Source organism: Boleophthalmus pectinirostris, unplaced genomic scaffold (assembly GCF_026225935.1).
Source record: "Boleophthalmus pectinirostris isolate CB_2022bp ecotype Guang Dong unplaced genomic scaffold, ASM2622593v1 HiC_scaffold_19, whole genome shotgun sequence".
Classification (NCBI taxonomy): Eukaryota; Metazoa; Chordata; class Actinopteri; order Gobiiformes; family Gobiidae; genus Boleophthalmus; species Boleophthalmus pectinirostris.
Genome location: NW_026571140.1, coordinates 33,062,260 through 33,081,324, shown reverse-complemented (window position 1 = coordinate 33,081,324; position 19,065 = coordinate 33,062,260). Strand labels below are relative to the sequence as shown.

The following is a 19,065-nucleotide window of genomic DNA, read 5'->3' as shown; positions in this document are numbered from 1 at the left end:
ACCTTTACTAAAGTAGTCCTCTGTGTCCGGAGTAGTTGAGTCGTCTTTGCTCTCAAGGAGCTGCTGCTGATGGGCACTTCTGGTAGCACCTGATGTCACCTCCTCTTCTCCGACTTGCTCTTCGAGTCCTCCTCGTCTCACATCGCTGATTAGGTAAGGGTGCGATGTCTCTGCTGTGGAACCAGGCACTTTGAGTGGACTTGACCAGGGCCCTGAGTCAGAATGGTACCCCCCGTAGGCTGGGGGTGGAGGGTGATCGGATCTCATGCTTATTCGGGAACATGCAGGTCGTGGTGGCTCTTTGACTGGCTCTTCTTCTTCTTCCTCCTCTTCTTCGTCATCATCATCATCCTGTGAAAATGAACGTTCTCCCAAAACTCTAAACTCTGGGTGGCCTTTACTTGAATGTGAGAGCCCTCTGAACTCTGTGTGTGACTGGATATGTGTGTGTAGATCGACAGGGGAAGGATGGGGAGCACGTGGCACAGGTCTATGCAATGGCGAACTTTCATCTGTATCCGATAATGGATCTATCCTTGTCCGGAACGCAGTCATTGACCAGAAAGTTCCTGGTCCATATCGGTCATGTCTGAAGAGAAGGCTTTCGTAGGATGGAGGTCCATCTGGGTGCCGGCCTGGGGGAGTTGGTTGGGAATGTTCTGGAGAGAAAGTGTGCTCGTGTCCCGGGGGCCTAGGCGGTGGTCTTCGAGGAGGCAGAGGTCTGGCGTTAACAGGTGGAGCAAGAGTCGAGCTACTGTGCGGACATTTAGGTCTGGTAGCTGTCTCTGGTACACTGGTAATATCCTGGTCGGTACTACTTGAACTATCAGTAGATTGGTTTGTTACATGTTGCGGCCCTGAACGTGGTGCAGGTAGAGTAGACGTTGTTAGATTGGAGCTTGGAACCGGAGGAGCAGAGACGGGACATGGTGGAGGAGCGGTGTATGATGTTTCTGGACTTAGTAACTTTGCTCCAGAATTAAACACATTCCCGACCCTGTGCTTGTTGTAGTGTAAGGTATGCATGTGATGAGTTCTGTGAGATAGCGTGTGTCTAACATGACCGCCGTGAAGAATACTGAGGTCGAGCTGAGAAGGTGGAGGAGGGAAATCGGGGTCTCTTTTATAGCCACAGGAATGGGAAGCTGCATCTCGAGGAAAGTGCTGCAGGGAGGAGAGAGACGATTTCCTCTCTGGCACTTTAGGCTTTCTTTTGCCCGTAGAGGGAGACAATGGTCCAGGGAAGAACGCTGCAGATGAAGAGGGCAGGGTAGATGTTGGAGTTTCAGACTGACTTGAATAGCCACTTGATGGTGATGCGAGGCCAGCTAGTTTCTCAGGTGATCCCAGTTTAAAGTCTGGAGGAGGGGGACTGTTTGCCCTAGTTTCTGAAACCTGGACAGGAGCTTGTATTTGAGTGTCTGTAGAGGATGAAGAGCTCTCTGGTGATTTGATGCAGTCCATTACTGTTGTCCCTGTGGCTGTGCTTGAGTTGGACATTGATGTGTATTCACCATTGTTTGTTTTTTCAGAGTTATGAAGCCACAGGTCTGCATAGTCAGATTGTACGGCGCCTTCATCTTTAAAAGAGTGGGTGTCTGCAGAGCTAAAAGACATGGGCTCAACTATATCAACTGTTTCTCCAAGACCCACCCCCCAGGTTCCCAAAGGCTCTGCTACAAGACAGGACGTCTGCATTTGGTCTGGACCGCCACTTAACTCTAGCTCTAGCTTCATATCCATGGAAGACGTAGTAAGTTCATGTTCACTAACCATCTTTGGTTGATCATACTCTATCTGTGTGTCTGTTCCAACATCAACACAGCTACTAGGCTCCTTCAATGAGGAGGTGCGTTTTGGTGGTGGAGGTTTGACTTTTGGTTTTCTAAGTGGACGACAAGTCCTTCCTAAAGTCATAGTGCCAGACGAATAGTTGTAAACTCCATGTTGTAGTGGTGCTGCCACAGTGTTTTGGCCACTTTCGGGCCCTTGTTCTGCATAGTTATACATGTATCCTCTGTATGTCTGGTTACACTCCTCAGAATTCACAGCAGAGAAGTAGAAACTGTCTGTGTCAACTGGGTAACCATCTTTGTCAATGCTGCAGTTTTGATCTTGCAGACCTTTGGAGTTGTATTCCTGGGATAACTCATGGCTCTGGTTTTGCGTCTGATCGTTTTCTTGGTCTGGGTCTATCTGGTCCTGGTCTGGAGGATATGCCCACTCCCCTTCACTGGCTGTACTCACTCCGGCATCATCCAGCTGATCTGTGGCTGAGGACGTAAAGGAGCTGGACCTATGGCCCTGACCTTGGGGTCTCAGATCCGAATGGTACGCGGGGTCTAACGAGTACCCTTCATCACTGGCATTGGGCACCGTGTTGAGCGACAGTTCTGAGTCGCAGTGGGAAGAGCCTGTTAGTGGTGGGGACGAGGGCGGCGGGATAGTTTCGGACGTCTGCGAAGGACATGTTGAACTTGACCCACTCCAGTTTCCACTTGACGATTGGTGATCCTCCTTATGATCCACACTGGTACCTAGCACTCCCGTTGTAGACACTGAGTGAATTGGGCTGCTAAAGGTATCCGAACTTGACGAGATTTCACAGCTGCCCATGTCCGCTTTCCGGGGCAATCGAGACCGACCTCTCTCCATCCAGCTATGCTCAGGACTACCCCCACCCCCTCCTCTGTCCCCCGATCGTTGTAACCGTTTCAGGGTTCCTAGCTGCAAAGGTTCTGGCGCAGCTTGATCATCGGTGCTCTCCTCTTCATCCTTCATCATCATCATCTTCATCCTGGGACTGGGCCCTGAGGGGATGAAGTCCTCTGCTTCGTACGGCGACAGCTCTTCATCCTCCTCGTCATCGTCGTCATAGTTATCATCATCGTCATCTTCGTCACTGTCCAGCAGACGGCCGCCCTCTCGTGGTAGGCTGCGAGATCGTAGGCGGCTATGGCTCGTGGCGCTGGTGTAGGTGGACTCCGATGGGTCGCCCAGAGCAGAGATGTTCCCGGTGGAATGGGACAGAGAGGCAGGAAGTCCTTGATGGCCACGTTGAGCTCGGATACGCCTCCTAGAGGGAGCTGCTGTACCTGCAAGGGGAAATGCAAAGAGTGAAATTTATACATATCACGTCATTTTTAACACAGCCAGAAAAAAGACATTGATCAATAAGGCTGCAACTAACTTTTTTAAAAAATTATTTTAGTAGCTGCAATAAATGTTTCAGTACCACTTTATAATAACTACACCTTAATTAGCCTTGAAGCATGAAAACAATTTAATTCATAATGAACAAAATTAATTAAGAATGATTCAGGCTTAAAAACAACTTAATAAATGGATTAAGGTATTAATTAAGTAGTAACTAAGACTGAATCATTTTTAATAAACAATTTGTCTAGTACACAGATTTTTTTTATACATTATCAATAAAATCAAAGTTGAAATATGGAGACTGAATTCTGACTAGAGAATATTTACAGATAAAGTTATTATTGATGAAAATCTGACATTTTTTTTCTCTACCTTTTGATTTACAAATGCCATTGTCTTTTTGAAGAAGTTTTTTTGTGTGTGGGTGTTTTAGATGCTGTCCAAATAACAATTGCGATTATCAAACTAAAAGTACCATTATTTTTATAGTGGACAAGTATATTGATAATTGCAGCCCTATTGATCAACAATGACATCGTTCACATGAACACGTGTTCCTGTATCATTCCTATTGTGTATAAATGTATAATTTTGGACCTCCCTTTGTCTGGTTTGATGGCGCGTGTTTTTTACCTACCCTTCAGAAAGCCCTGTGAAGGAGTTGCTTATTCTATTTGTGAGTGTAATTTCTCTATTTTGCACTAATCTATTTGAGAAACTTACATGCTATAAGGAAGTCATCGGTCTGGCAGCCAGAGTCGCGGGTGTGTGAGAGGCGACCACTGACTGAGAGGTCTTCTTCACACAAAGAGAGTTGGTGTGGGTTGGCATGAACAATCACGGTGCGCTCTCTTGTGGCCACTGGTGATTCATCTGAATCTAAATACAGACACATCTTCAGTTCTTATAATTTTGAATACCAGATTAGAATGCACAGTATTTGATTAGATTGTTAGACATTTTGAGGGAGGTCATCTAGCCTTGCTTAATTTACATGGTGTCGGGATAAACTAATGGAGAAGATGTAACCCAAGATTACTAGTCCACACAAACATACCCATATCTTGTTGAACTCTTTTGGGTATCCCTGTGATAGTCTTCCTTCGCCTTAGCTTCCTCCGTCTCTGAAGCACTGACTGTGAATGGACCAGAGAGCAGCGAGCACTGGCCTCTCTGTCAAACCCAACTCCTGCAAAACATAGAGTCACATGTACTGTTGGTTAGTTTTGTTTTTAAATGAGATGAAACTTACACTGCACATGACAAAGGGCTGCTCGATTATGGATAAAAAAATCATTATCACAGATACTTTGGTCAATATTGAAATCACAATTATTCACACGATTATTTTTTAGTTACACGATGCATTTATTCAGCATTTCTTTCTAAAAAAAACCCAACACATTATTATTGATAATTTATGCAAAATTTTCAGACTGAAAATAAATATAATCTACAAATATGTACCTTAGAGCAGTTTTGCGATGTATAAAACATAAAATTAATAAAATAAACTTTGAACATGAAATAACGCATAGAAAAACATATCCAACTGTTTTACAATCTCTATATTTAAAAGATAAAATAAATATACTTATTTATATAAAAAAGAAATATATCCCAAAATAAACTTTGTTAAGCTTTAAATGGTTTCAACTCGATTATATGAGTTTGGAGATTGTTTGACACACAAATCGTAATTGCGATTAAAATTAAATTCAATTTATTATTTTTTTTAAATTACAATTTTATTTTTTTTTTTTGGTCTTGTTTATTGCACTGAAAAAAATTCATTCTTACTCATTCTATTTCCATTCGTGCCACTTTTAAAAGGTTAAATACTGTACCTCCAACTAAAAAAAGTATTCCCATATATGTTCATGTTTTTGTCAAATAATTATCATTGTAATAAGACAGGCTTTGGCCCTTGTTAAAAGTATGGTTTTGTAAAGTATGGTTTTGTTCATATACTGCCTATTTCAAACCTAAATGGTCAAACGAGGAAATATATTTTGTAAACCCTTAAATAAAATGGTTTAGTACATTTGGGTGAAAGAAGTAGTCTAACCTGTGATCTGCACTGTATGTTGTTCTTGTAGATTCCTCTCACCTGTGACGTTGATGGGTATGATGCAGGAGGAGATGGAGTTGGGGTCTGAAGTAGACTTGGGGTCCGGTGAGGTGTGGCTCTCCCTGGTCCAGTTGGTTTGTTTGTCCTGCATCACGGGGGCAGGAGGGGGCGGAGCTTTGGCTTTTTGACCTCCAGTGACCTCAACCACTTCACTCTCTCCTGTCGAGGTAGACTGAGGACACGGAGACGAAGACGCAGTTCATATGAGAATGTCAAGGCCGGATATGAACGATTTGGTTTAGATTTGAGAACTTTATGATGCACATTGCCATATACTTTTCTTACATCTGAGTGGCAATGAAAGAAGTACGATAATAATTAAGTAATAAATAAGTAATAATATGTTGTTCACTAGAGAAATCTTCTGCTGGAGGGTCAGACACCTGCTTGTCTTCATGGAGATGTTATTGCTTTGCCTAGAATGTTCCACAGAATGGCATCAAAACTTCTCTATCTTCATGCCTATCGTGGGATGCCACCTGGCCAAGTTACAGGTCAGATTTATGGAAAGGCAAGCTTTTCAACATATTTCTGAGCAACAAAAACAACTTTAATTTAATAATGCAAGACACTGTGGAACATTCCCGCAATCAATAACATCTTGATGGAGACAAACACGTGGCGGACCCTCCACCAGAGAAGTACTGCGAAACAGCAAAGTTATAAAAACTACGCAAATATAAATAGATAACTGAGAATTAGCTTGAATATTTTAACCATGCAGCAGGTGACACAAGTAACTTTATAAATGAGCATATCAAAATAATGTGCCAAAATGTAATGTAGCTGATACCTTTCTATTCCATGGAATGAAGTTGCAACCATCGATTGGATGAAGTGAGTAAAAACACTCAAACTATAAAGATAGAGTTTGAAAAATAAAACACAACAACAGCAATGGGATCATGAGAAATGAACAGTTCAATATATTACAACAAAGTATAACAAATCATATATATTTGATTAAACACAATTTCAATACAATTCAAAAGTACACACCAATCTCACAACACATCACAGAATATGAGACTTATAACCTGAAACCATGTTATGCCTTACCTTTCTTTGAACTTCTTCCCGGACTGATCTCTCCTGTTTGGAAAAAGTGGGATAGTTTTTGGTTTAGACACTGGGATATTTCATGTTTTGCATTTATTTTGTTTTGTTAATTCCTTACCTTTTTCTGCACTGTCTGAATTTCAGTTTCTCTAACAGTCATCTCCTTCCTGGGTTGATAGTCAAGTTCTTGCTCTCTTTCAGCTCTCTCTTGCTGCAAAAGAATAAAGACATAAAATAAAAGATACTTAAGGTTAAGGTCTCCAACATCAATTGATTCTATTTCACTTTACAAAAAAATCTAAATCTTTGGCTTCTTCTCATGTTATGGTCGGCTAAACAGTTGGTGCAGTACTTTTGTTAAAGGTGCACTGTGTAACTTTTCTGTTGGAGCTTCCATCAGATGTTTTTCTCCATGGAGATGTTATTGCTTTTTCTGGAATATTTCACAGTATCTATCTTCTTGGAGACCAAACCAGACCCTGTTACACGTCAGATCTTTGAAGAGCCATCCCTGCTTGCAGCCAGTTTTTTATAGGTGATTTTGAGCAATAAACCACCTGCAATTTAATAAATGTAAGTCAGAGCTGTTTAATGCTCTGTCTCCCCTGGGGGGCGCCAAAGAGCCACTGCGGAGGCACGACACACACAGGAAGAAAATATAACAGACCACATCTGTACAAATCTGCAGCAGAATGAATATTGGTAATTGTGCGTGTGTGTATTAGCTGTAAAATTATTTTGACATTCTGACAACGTACTGAGAGTTTGGAGGGTTACCTTTTGCCTTGCATATGTCGCGTGGACCTTGTCTCTAAACCACAACTAAAACCAGGACTAAAATCAAGATTAAAATCAGGTCTAAGCCAGGACTAAACCAGAACTAAACCAGGATTAAAATCAGGACTAAAACCAGGTCTAAACCAGGTCTAAACCAGGACTAAACAGTGACTAAACCAGGTCTAAACCAGGACTAAAACAGGACTACACCAGGATTAAAACCAGGTCTAAACCATGTCTAAGCCAGGAATAAACCAGAGCTAAACCAAGACTAAAATCAGGACTAAAAACAGGTCTAAACCAGGTCTAAGACAGGACTAAACCAGGACTAAAATCAGGACTAAAACCACAACTAAAACCAGGACTAAAATCACAACTAAAACCAGGTCTAAACCAGGTCTAAACCAGAACTAAAAGCAGGACTAAAATTTTGACTAAAATCAGGTCTAAACCAGAACTAAAAGCAGGTCTAAACCAGGATTTAACCAGGACTAAACCATGCAACGTGTGAGGAGCATCATTTAACCAATTTGAAGACCCCTGCTGTAGAACAATCCAGACAGAGCAAGGACAGATTCATAAAAACAGATGATGGACCCTGAACTAAAAACTTACATAGTGCACCAGAATAAGTGCGATAACGTAAAGTTTGGAAACCCACTTACCCCCTTTTTTTTTTTTTTTTTGACATTTTAATCCTACATCTTTGTTAAAATGGTCAAGTATTTATATTAAAGCTATACTATCAGTCTGGATGTCAGCCAATGTTACACTTTTTAACTTTACTTGTTCTATTTTGTTGAACTTCAGAAATAGTTTAAAATGAAAACAAAGTCATTGTTATTACTGTACTTTTAAATAGTGACTTTTTTGCACTCACAGCTCTGGCCAACCGACTCCTCTGCTGTCTGCGGATGGTGTGCGGCGAGGGGAAGGTGGGCATAGGCGGCGCCACGGAGATCGAGATGGTCACCCGGCTCCTCTCTCGACTCGTGGACCTCTTCTGCAGCTCGTCTACGGTAAAACATCAATTTTAATGAGATTTTAAACATGTTATAACAGTGTTCCTTCATCATCAGTGTACTCAGAGTTGCATCTCGTTTGCTGCATGCATGTTTGAGTAATTCTGTGATATTGAGTGCTCTGAAAATGTCAGTTTTCACCTACCCCCTATCCCCCCACATTCCACTTCTCCCATTTCTCGTTACTTACTTGTGATCATTAAAAAAGTCAGACTCCAGGTCGTACATGCAGGTTTTAAAAATGTCACTTAGCCTTTTTTCAGCAATAAAAAAGTGAATAACTATGAAATTTCACTTTCACTTCTCAATTCTGCAATTTTGAACAAAAGTGGATGGACATGATTCTGTTATTAAACCAAATATTAAATGAAATGATTGAGTAAAATGATTTTCTCCATACAGAGGTTGCTACATTGTCCGGAATCTTCCACAATATCGCATTAAACCTTTCTGTCGTCATGGAGACCAAACCAAAACAAGTTATAGGTCAGATCTGTGGAGAGGCAACCCCACTCACAGTCAGAATGCCTATTTTTTTCTTAGTATTTTTCAGAGGTTGGGACTTGCAAGCCGTAACTTGGACTCTAGTCAGATTTGAGTCACTATTTTTAGGACCTGAGACTTGACTTGACAAAAGGGACCAAGACTTGGGACTTGTCTCGGACTTGAGGGCTGTGACTTGAGAGGACTTGAGAAGTACTTATAAACATTTAAACTACTTTTTTTTTCTATTCTGACTGTAATGATTTACACTAAGATCTTGTCAGGACATTTAAAAAGGAAAAATTAACTAATTTAATTTCTACAACTCATACACTTTATAAATACTCATATACAAATATACTATGATTTTTTTTTTTTTTAAGTACAATTTATCTTAACCCTCTCAGGCTCAAATTAATTTTTAGTATCAGGAAAAATCTGATATTTGGGGAAAATTATAATATGGGGTAGTAATATACAATCCTGACTTTTTTATCCTTTGTAAACAAAAATATATAGAAGTATTTTGCACTTCTGGCAGGCTGTTTGCGTGTAGAAATTCTTGCACAGTCTGCATCGTCCATGTTTATCAGCATGGATGGGAGAAAAGGCTCCTGAGTAAAAAAAGCTCATGAAATATGGCTGTGGAGTAAGTAGGTAATTGGAATTTAGCTGTTACAAATCTGCAACGCCTGCCTGGAGAGGGTTAAAAGTCATAAATTGCAAAAATCTAAGCTATATTTGGTACTTTAGTTTAAAGGCTTGAAATGACTTGAAGCTCAAAGCAGATGACTTGGACTTGACTTGGACTTATGGGCCAGTGACTCGAGACTCGACTTGGACTTGCCTGTATTTGACTTGGGACTTGACTTAGACTTCAGGTCAAAGACTTGAGACTTGCAAAAGAACAACTTGGTCCCACCTCTGATATTTTTGCTCCATTAAACCACTTGTAATCGAATAAATGTAAAGTAGAGCCGTTTAATGTCACACTGTGGAACATTCCAGGCAGAGAAATGGCAGAAAAAAGTTACACGGTGCACCTTTAAACAAATCCGATCTGTTGCCTTACCTTGTTGAAGGGCTCTGAGGCAGAAGTGGGCGTTTCGGTGCTGCTCCTCCAAACATGGCGGCCGGGTGCAGGGGTGAAAGACGTTGTGAAACTGGTGCCATGGAGCCTGGTAGTGAATGGACAGCTTACTCTCCTTCTCAAGGTTAGACACCGCTGCAGAGAAACACGAAAAACAGTCATTAATGTAGGAGTCTATTATTTCAAATGGGGATGGAGTAGTAAAGAGGTGAATAATACAGGAGGCAGTAGGGGCAGGCACACAATTGTGATAGTAATTTTGAATAATAATTAGCATTTATTACAAACTCATTTTCCTATTTTTATTTTTTCTCATGCTAAGTTACTTGTTTATTTATTTTTGGATACTATATTACGGTAGGTATTCTTGCTTTAGAAATCCTTACATTGATTTTGTAATGTAAAATCAGAATTGACGATCTTAATTCTCCTCACATCAAAATCAAGGTGTTATTTTATGAGTCAGTGTTTTCCTAAATCTATTAATCTAAAGCAGGGGTCACCAAAGTTTTTTTCTCTGGGAGCCACAGTATCACGCCTGACTGTGATGGGGCTGGGGTCGGATTCGGCCGTATAACAGGACTGTACGAACCTGACGACGCAGGGTGTTTGAAAACCGCCACCCTTTCTTTACCTATCAGACAAACTGCACATTCCTTACACTGAACAAAAAAATAATCGATCGTCCACTGTTCTTTGAAAATTTTGCACTCTCTGTCAACTTTTCATACTTTAACACTTGCTATTTTGCTGTCACTCCAGAACTCTACGTGTGTATTGACTGTCAGTGTGTGATCTCGAGCTTGTAATGTGAGGAAAGTTCAGTGGCAAATGTAAATATGTCATATAATAATTTAAATATTAATATTTCATATAAATATAAGTTTTAATAGAAAAAAATCAACAAAATACAAGATGCAGATGTGTTATTATTTGCCAAAAAGTAATAAAAAAAAAAAAAAATAGGCCATGACAACTTTTGATGATTGCCTCATAGGGCCAGTTCAGGTGTTGGGGGCAGAGGGACTGGGGGGAGCATGGAAGGCCGAAGTCAGCCCGCGGGCCTTAGCTTGATGACCCCTAATCTAAAGCATTTAAAGGACTCACGCTGTTTTCTGATCTGTGTCGTAATATTGTTTCCTCATCAAAAACAAAACATACCTGGAGTTGTGTTTTGTTTCATTTCAACATGTTTAACACACAAACCCACACAGACTGAGTTCTTCTCTCAAACAGAAAACACTCTGTTCCACCTTGTGATGTCATATCGTAATAGAGATGAGCTCCGTTCCGTTTTATAAACTTCATCAGCCCAGGAATTGCCAATCTCTACTGAAGAAAAGGTAAAACGAGCTGTTAACTTGAAAACTACCGCTACAGACATCACTTCAGCTTTGGAGATTTAGACAGACTAATAATAAACGATTACTCAAACACACTGAATGAAACAAAACACAACTCCAGGTATGTTTTTGAGGAGGTAAAAGCATTATAATGGGGCCTGAAGCTCACAAGAGTCAATTTTACACAATATAGGATGTTTAATGTCATTTTGATACAAAGACCAACAACTGATGATACTTTGACCGACTGATACTGAGTCGACTAAAGAAATTAACTATGGAACTTTACACGTTGGAGCGACTATGTCTGTCTGGGCTGGCCTGAGAACGCCTCGGGATCCCCCCAGAAGAGCTGGAGGAAGTGTGTGTGGCAAGGGAAGTTTGGGCCTCTGCAACCCGGCCCTGGGTAAAGCGGAAGAAAATGGATAAATGGACTCTAGTACCTTTATGATCTCACCAATCTCTCCTAAGTTGTACACAAAGATTATAAACTACTTATACAAAAACGTACAATTAAGATATAAATATGTGTATGTAAAAAGGCAGAAAACATATTACTCACGCTGCATATAAATCTTATTCACAATAACATAACAAAAAATGGGTTGACCAAGACCACAGCCCGAGACGATACATGGCACATTGTTATTGTCAATTGAACATCTCGCGCTCCCTTTCCACACCAGCAGATGGCAGCATAAGCCCCTTCACGCCTCCCAAGCACACACATCTGCAGACCTCTTCTCTCCCATTCATATATAATTAACAAAATTACAAAATCCATCTTATAATGAACAATGCATTTTTAGGATAGTCTTTTATCTCATCTCAAAGCCCCTTCAGCTTTTATTACGTCACGTGTTTGCCTCTTTTTAAGTCAGGATTCAAAACACAGTTAAGTCCTTGAAGCGGCCGTGTACACCAGTAGCCAGGCAACCTTTCAGCTTTCATCAAGGCTCCTTTGTCCACAATTAAATCAGCCCCACGCAGAAACCCATTGAAATTCAGGGTCTGGAGATGCACACACAAGCATTTCATTTACGCTACCAAAACAATCACAATTTATGGCTTTAAAAGGGCCATAGACTGACCACTAACACCGCCAAAGTGAACTACAGATGTTTGCTCGAAAATATCACAGTTGTTAATCAAGAGTTTGGTCACTTCTGCCGACCTTTTTCACCGGTTTTTCAAAATAAAAATGATCAACAAGACACTAACATAAATAAATTGTATATTTTGCATATTAAAGATGTTTCTATTGCTCAAAACTCAGTTCATCCCTTCTATGAAGAGAGGCGACAGTCCACAGATCTGAACTGTAATGTAGCGCAGTGACCAGAGGTGGGCAAACTTTTTGACTCGTGGGCCACAAAGGGATCTAAAATTTGATGGAAAGGCCGGATCAGGAGCAGATGGATGGAGTTTTTTGGTAATCCACCTCATAAGAGAAAAAAATAATATGGGATATGCAGAAAACAACAAAATATCTGTCTTTCAAATCTCTCTGTATTTACTATTTATTGAAATGACTTTTAAAACACCAAAAATTATTATTATTATTATTCAAGTTCGGTGGTCAGATTAAAACGATTAAAGGACTGCATATGGGCCGTAGTTTACCCACCCCTGTTCTAGACAAAGCAATAACATTTCCATGAAAACAAGCAGATGACTGACTAGAAATGTTACGCAGTGGACCTTTCAAGTAAATACAATGTTCAGTTCATTTTTATGTATATTGCAGTATCACAGGATTAGTCACTAGTTATTAAAAAGTTATTAAAAATATCATAAAATAAATAAATACAACTTTATGGTTTTAAAAGGGCCATAGACTGATCATTAAAGCTGCTCAAGTGAATTACAGATGTTTCTTTAAAAATCGCACAGCTGTTAGTAAAGAGTTTGTGTGGTCACTTCATGTCAGCAAACTTTTTAAAACCAGTATTTCAAAATCTCACAATGGACGTAACATTTCTAGTGGAGGGTCCGCCACCTGATGTCTCCATGGAAACATTAATGCTAGAATGTTCCACACGAGGAAAACAAGCAGGTTACAGCACTGCGCCACATCACAATTCAGATCTGTGGAAAGTCGCCTCTATTCACAGATTATTGTATTTTTGCTCAATAAAAACACCCGTAATGAATAAATGCAAGATAGAAATGTTTAAAGTCATACCAAGGAACATTTCAGGCAAAGCAATAACATCTCCACGGTGGACCCTCCACCAGAAAAGTTGCTCAGTGCACCTTTAACTAGACAGCGTTGCATTGACATTTATATTGCATTAGATTTATATTGAACTTTTGGACACTTGACATGATTTTATTCCTTCACTCCACACTCGGTGGAGATGCGTTTCTATTTTAGTCACAGCTGCCCTGGGGTAGACTGACTGAAACAAGGCTGCCAATCTGGTCAATCACTCACACAACACATTCATATTAGGTAAGGTAGGTAAGTGTCTTGCCTAAGGACACAACGACAGTGTTGACAACTACAGTCACTGTGGCACCTGATATTCCCATTGGTCTCCCATCCAAGTTCTAACCAGCTTCAGAGAGCACAACAAGATGAGATTGGGCATTCTCAAGGTATGACCAAAAACTTTCTTTTTACATTGGTCTTTGCGATTTTAATAATTTATGTAATTTTTTTCTTTACTGAATGATTCTGAAAGTGACAAATGCGAAGTATATCAACAAAGTAGCTCAATGAAAGTAAATTGTAAATTCCAAGTTCAATTAAATTTTTTGTATAGCCCAAAATCACTAGTCTGATTCCTCTGCCGGTTTCACTTTGTGGAAACCGTCTGACCTCGCAGCGTTAGAATTCGTTCACTCGACAGTAGGCAGGTACTTTTTTTCATTTAACCAATCGCTGCTATTTGGTCGTGATGTATGTAATGCGCTGCTAATGGGCGAACTGGTATATTAAGCTTTTCCCAAATCCCGTAGGAAGAAGGGCAATAACGTCTTTCTCCTTGATAAAATTCACCAAACATTCTCATTGTTCTGGTTTTAAATCCTCGATCTCGGGAATCATTGCCAACACAGAATGTATGGCTCTTCACTGATTGACTCGTGTCCGAACACGCACTTCCGGGGTTTTTGTGAACCTTCTAGTGTATTCTGATTCCTGACCTAGTCGCTGGAGAGAAATGGCGACAAAATCACAACATCAGTCGTCTCCGTAGAGCTTCAAATAATAAAAGGCCTATATCATAAAATAATTTACATTTTATATACATATGACAAATTGATTTATCAACTTGAATAATCAGTCATTAAAATTACAGTTGCAGTTTCAATTGAAAATAGGATAAAATATGATTAACACTAAACAAAACATGTTACTTAAAAATGTTCATCATTCCAGTTATACTTTTTTATATCTCATCGAACAATAGTGAATCAATTCTATGGTAAAACCTGTACAAATGTATCTATGACATACAAAGAGCAGCAATCAAGATACAAAAGCATGATTCTCTTTGCCAGACTAGACTCTAGACTCTAAACAATAGAAACATCAGTGATCGATGACATTTACAGAGCAGTGGTTCTCCCCGTGGTCCCTCCTGGTGCAGATGTGTGCAGTTAGCCGTTAGCCTTAGCATCATTAGTGGAGGATGTATGGGTGTGTATCTGGGTCAGACTCAAGCTGCAGCCCTCACACTTCAGACAGATGTGGAAGGAGGAGGAGAAATGCTGGCTGGCCACTTTGCACAGGAAACACCGCCTGAGCTACACACTATTAGGGACTTTGCCTGACCGGCCAGTCCCTTCTACTTCATGTTAGACTCCAGACGGGACTGACAAGAACCGGACAAGAGAAGGTGAAAATCCTCCATCCAAACTTGAGACGATCCAACCACAGCTGCTAATTTGTCTCACGTGTCTCTCAAATGCAGAAAACCTCTCCCCAAAATTCTTGTAACATTCAGAACAAAATATATAACTTCTTTTACCTGAGATAAGTAAGAGTTTGAATAAATAAAACACGTGCAGCATCCACTAAATTCAGAGTTTCAGCTGCTTTCCTCTGGTCTGAAACTTTTAGTCCCAAGATCTAGAACAAATTCAGCTGCTATCACACTTATGAATAAATTATAATCTATTTATCTATCAATTTTAGTACGTTTGTCTTGGAAAAATCATGTGTTTTTATATATGTATTTAATATTTATTGTGTTTTTAGTCAAGCGTGATGGATGAATTTAACTAATTGTTTATGGAACAAACCATTCTGCGCTGGAGCACTGTAACACTTTATTTTGTAATTGTGTTTTTCTGCATGTTTATTGCACATAATGTGGATGAATGAAATGTGAAATTTGCAGCCTTTCAAATCTGAAAAACAAATTTATCTATGGGTACAAATAAAGCAACCTAACCTGACCTAATAGTTTGATACTTAGAATTTATTTTTTTAATTTTTTTATTTAAGAATTCTATTATTGTATTGTATTGTGTTGTTGTATTCTTTTTTCCCCAAATTTTATTTAATAACAATTTCCAACATCAGCATTGTCAGGATAAAATATTTAAATAAAGACAAAAAGCTGAGTAAAATAGACATACACACACACACACACAAACAAAAATTGAAAATCAAAAATACAAAAAAAACAAAACAAACTAAACTAAACAAAAAAAAGTACTACCAGGCCAGCTCAGCTACTCACAATAAACATGTACCAGATTGAAAAAAGAGAGTGAGATAAGAATCAATCCAAGACAAGAGTGATACTTTGAATGTTGATTCTGAAAAAGTCTGATCTGTTTCTCAGTCCATAATTTTTTATTTTATTTTATTTTATTATGAATTCTATTATGGTATTGTATTGTTTTTTCTTTTTTTTTTTTTTAATTTTATTATTTATTATTATTTTTTTTTTTAAGAATTCCATTATGATATTGTATTGTGTTGTTATTCTTTTTTTTTTTTTTTCCAAACCAAACTTTATTTAATAACAATTTCCAAATATCAGCATTGTCATTGTTTTGTTTGTTTTTTTAAATATGTTAACCGCCATGATTGTTTTTGATGCGACCAGACCATGCGTCCCTCTTTTTGGTTAATCCGCCTGTCAATCATTCCCTCTGGAACCGAGGAGACAGCACACGGCTCCAGATCCACTCGCCTTTGTAAAGTTTTGTCAAAGCGTTACTGATACTTGCACCAATTTAAGGACTGAAAAATCAATTCACCGCTCATCCAAGTGGCTTCTACATTTAGTCTACTTGCTATGAATTTTCTAGCCATGTACTTTGGCTTTTAGTCTTTTGAAAATGCCTGATGTTTCTACTGTGGAACGTACCAGGACACAATCTCCATAGCTTTTAAACTGAACAAATCTGTACTCTTAAGTAAATATATACTCTATACACAAAGTAATTAAGTAAAAGGTAAACTGTAGATTGGTTTATACCACATTAAGTTTACTTTATCAAGCTGTAATTTAGATTTTATAAAGCTGGTCACTTACTTGAGGAGTGGTATTATGTTAGACAATGGTAACGAGGTCATGGTATCAGTAATTGCCAATAATTGTCAGTAATAGTATCATATTCTAGTGTTTTTGTTTTGTTTTTGTTTTGTTTTTTTACTGTCATTTTGGTGTCACATTTGCTTTTGAGTATTAAATTGTCTTTTCCTTTGAATTGGAATTAAAATTTTAGTATTGTGGCAAAACTAGAGCAGACTAAAATGTATTTTAAATTAAAACTGAAAGACCTTAAGACATTTAATAGAAGTCTGTGCGGCTTTGTTGAGGTATCTGCAGTATTTTTTTTTTTTATCTGGCACATCCATAATAGTAAAACCGACTCGCTGCACACAACATATCTAAAATTCAGAAAGCTCTTGATTTATTTAGACCAGTTTGTGTCAAAAGGCCTGTGGGGAGGCTATAATGGCCGATGTAGTCAGTGGTATTATTGAGTGAATATGAAACATCAGTGGATCATATGTTTGACCACAGCTAAGAAACCCGACCAGCTCTGAGAGGACCACGGGCTCAATACACTGTCAATGGAGATCAGAATAAAGACTATTAATGGAAACATACAAACCACTGTAGGAGGAAAAAGAAGTATATGACCGGCTTTAACTGCTTGAAAATTAAACAAATGTAGCACAGGGATTTGCACTTTCTCTTGACTTTTTTGTTATTACAAGAAAGAAAGCCTTCATCTGTTCCACAAGTGAGACAAGAGGAACAAAGGAAAGCATTAGAATGAAAAAAAAACAAACAAAACAAAACACACACACAAACAAATTAGGGATAGACCAATGGCAATATCCGGTATAAAAAATTAGGACTGATCCAGGAAAATTTACTGGATCTGGTATCGATTCATGATGGTTCAGCCGATATCCTAGTTGAGCCTTTTATTAGTTGTGATATTTACTGGCAAATGTTGTCCTAGAACCTTCCGTAATGTTTGAACTTTTATTGATACAGAACTGTTAAATAGCACAATTGGATCAATTTTGTAGTAAATCAACTGTATTTGATGGAAATAAAATCCCATTTTCAGTCCCCACGCAGGTATAAGTTAATATAAAGTAATAGAAGATACGAAAGGCAAAGTACTGGTATCGGTATTAGAACTGAAAAAGCTGGATCGGTGCATCCCTAAAAAAGCTGTTCTTCTATTATAAAATAGATTCTCATATTTTTCACACCAAGTAGCAGCTAAGATTTGGTCTTTCAACAACAAGATCTACCCCAGGTGTAAAAGGACCAAAATGCTAAATCTTCTTCCAAACAAGGACTTACCTTAAGTGACTCTCACAAATATTATAGAGGAATCTGCAGACTACATGGCCTCTGACCACACCGCTGCACTATAAGTACTGCAACTCCTGGGAGCTCCAGCCAAGAGAGAATTCTCCCATAGAGCACAATGTGTTTGTTGTGAAATCAAACTGTCTGTTTTATAATTTTTTTTATCCTCAAAATGCCTAAAAGTTAACTTTGTAAGATTTAGCTGAGCTCCACTCAGAGCATTCAAAACAATATGGTGTGATCTCTGGTTCATCTTCCAGATCTACAAATCACAATCATGATATGGCTTCCAAGAAAATGGTGATATTATTTTTCTGACATATATGACCCTTCCTTACCCCCTCATCCTCTCTCATCACTGTTGAACACTGTTTGTGCTGGAGTGCATAGACGAATGAAGCGGTGAAGAGGAGAGAGTATTTTTACACCGGGTGTGTCTGATTTGTGCCAAGTGAAGCTTTAAAGATGAAAGTTCATCATTTATGTAACGCACGAGTTTCTAGGTCAGTGTGTTATAGTGACAACCTACGAAATGCTTCACTCCCTCAGCACCAGGGTTTGGTGTACAGTGTATTTACTTCTATATGAATCAGTACAGTATTCTCTTCAAGTATGTGTTTGTTAATGGTATTTTTATGATCAAGTATAAAGTATGGGGCCGACTCAAAACAATTTTAAGTCAAATCTGTTGAGGAATAGTTAGATGTGTGAATAAAAGATGGGAATAGGCCTACTATATCTGTCTCTATTGAAAAAAATGCATATTTTGATCATTTCTTGCATAAACTTGATAACAATATTTCAACAACATGTTAAGAATATGTTGAAATGTGATTGAAAATGTCTCCGTTGAGGTTCAAGTATCGCACAAGATGTAAATGGACCACAAAATTAACCATCAAAGGGCAAAAATATCAATTTATACTTTTAGTTTGGGAGATTATACTCTTAATTTTTAAGTTGTAATAATAGATGATATGTTCAGTATTCAAATTTTGTCTACATCCTAAACAATATTTACAACATTATCCATTTTTCCATGTATCTTCAACCTCAAATTTTACTCAAATCTCAGCTTTTGTCATGACAGTTTTTGAGTTTCAGGTCAACTTTACACACATTTGTTTATATATTACTTTAATTGTCATTATATTTTTGCATGTTAATGTATAATATTAAAGTGACATTAGACTAGAGT

At 38.6% G+C, this 19,065-nt stretch overlaps 1 protein-coding gene across 1 annotated transcript in view; it reads right to left on the bottom strand.

The window, feature by feature from the left end:
- Positions 1 to 19,065, bottom strand: part of nhsb (Nance-Horan syndrome b (congenital cataracts and dental anomalies)) — an 82,792-nt gene that overhangs the window by 907 nt on the left and 62,820 nt on the right. Inside the window, exons 2-10 of the mRNA XM_055154992.1 lie at positions 9,704 to 9,856; positions 8,007 to 8,140; positions 6,468 to 6,560; positions 6,350 to 6,382; positions 6,084 to 6,146; positions 5,270 to 5,462; positions 4,217 to 4,348; positions 3,883 to 4,038; positions 3 to 3,095 (exon numbers count right to left, since the gene is read on the bottom strand). Of these exons, the coding sequence (XP_055010967.1) occupies positions 3 to 3,095; positions 3,883 to 4,038; positions 4,217 to 4,348; positions 5,270 to 5,462; positions 6,084 to 6,146; positions 6,350 to 6,382; positions 6,468 to 6,560; positions 8,007 to 8,140; positions 9,704 to 9,856 (4,050 nt within the window). The remainder of the gene's footprint in view (positions 1 to 2; positions 3,096 to 3,882; positions 4,039 to 4,216; positions 4,349 to 5,269; positions 5,463 to 6,083; positions 6,147 to 6,349; positions 6,383 to 6,467; positions 6,561 to 8,006; positions 8,141 to 9,703; positions 9,857 to 19,065) is intronic.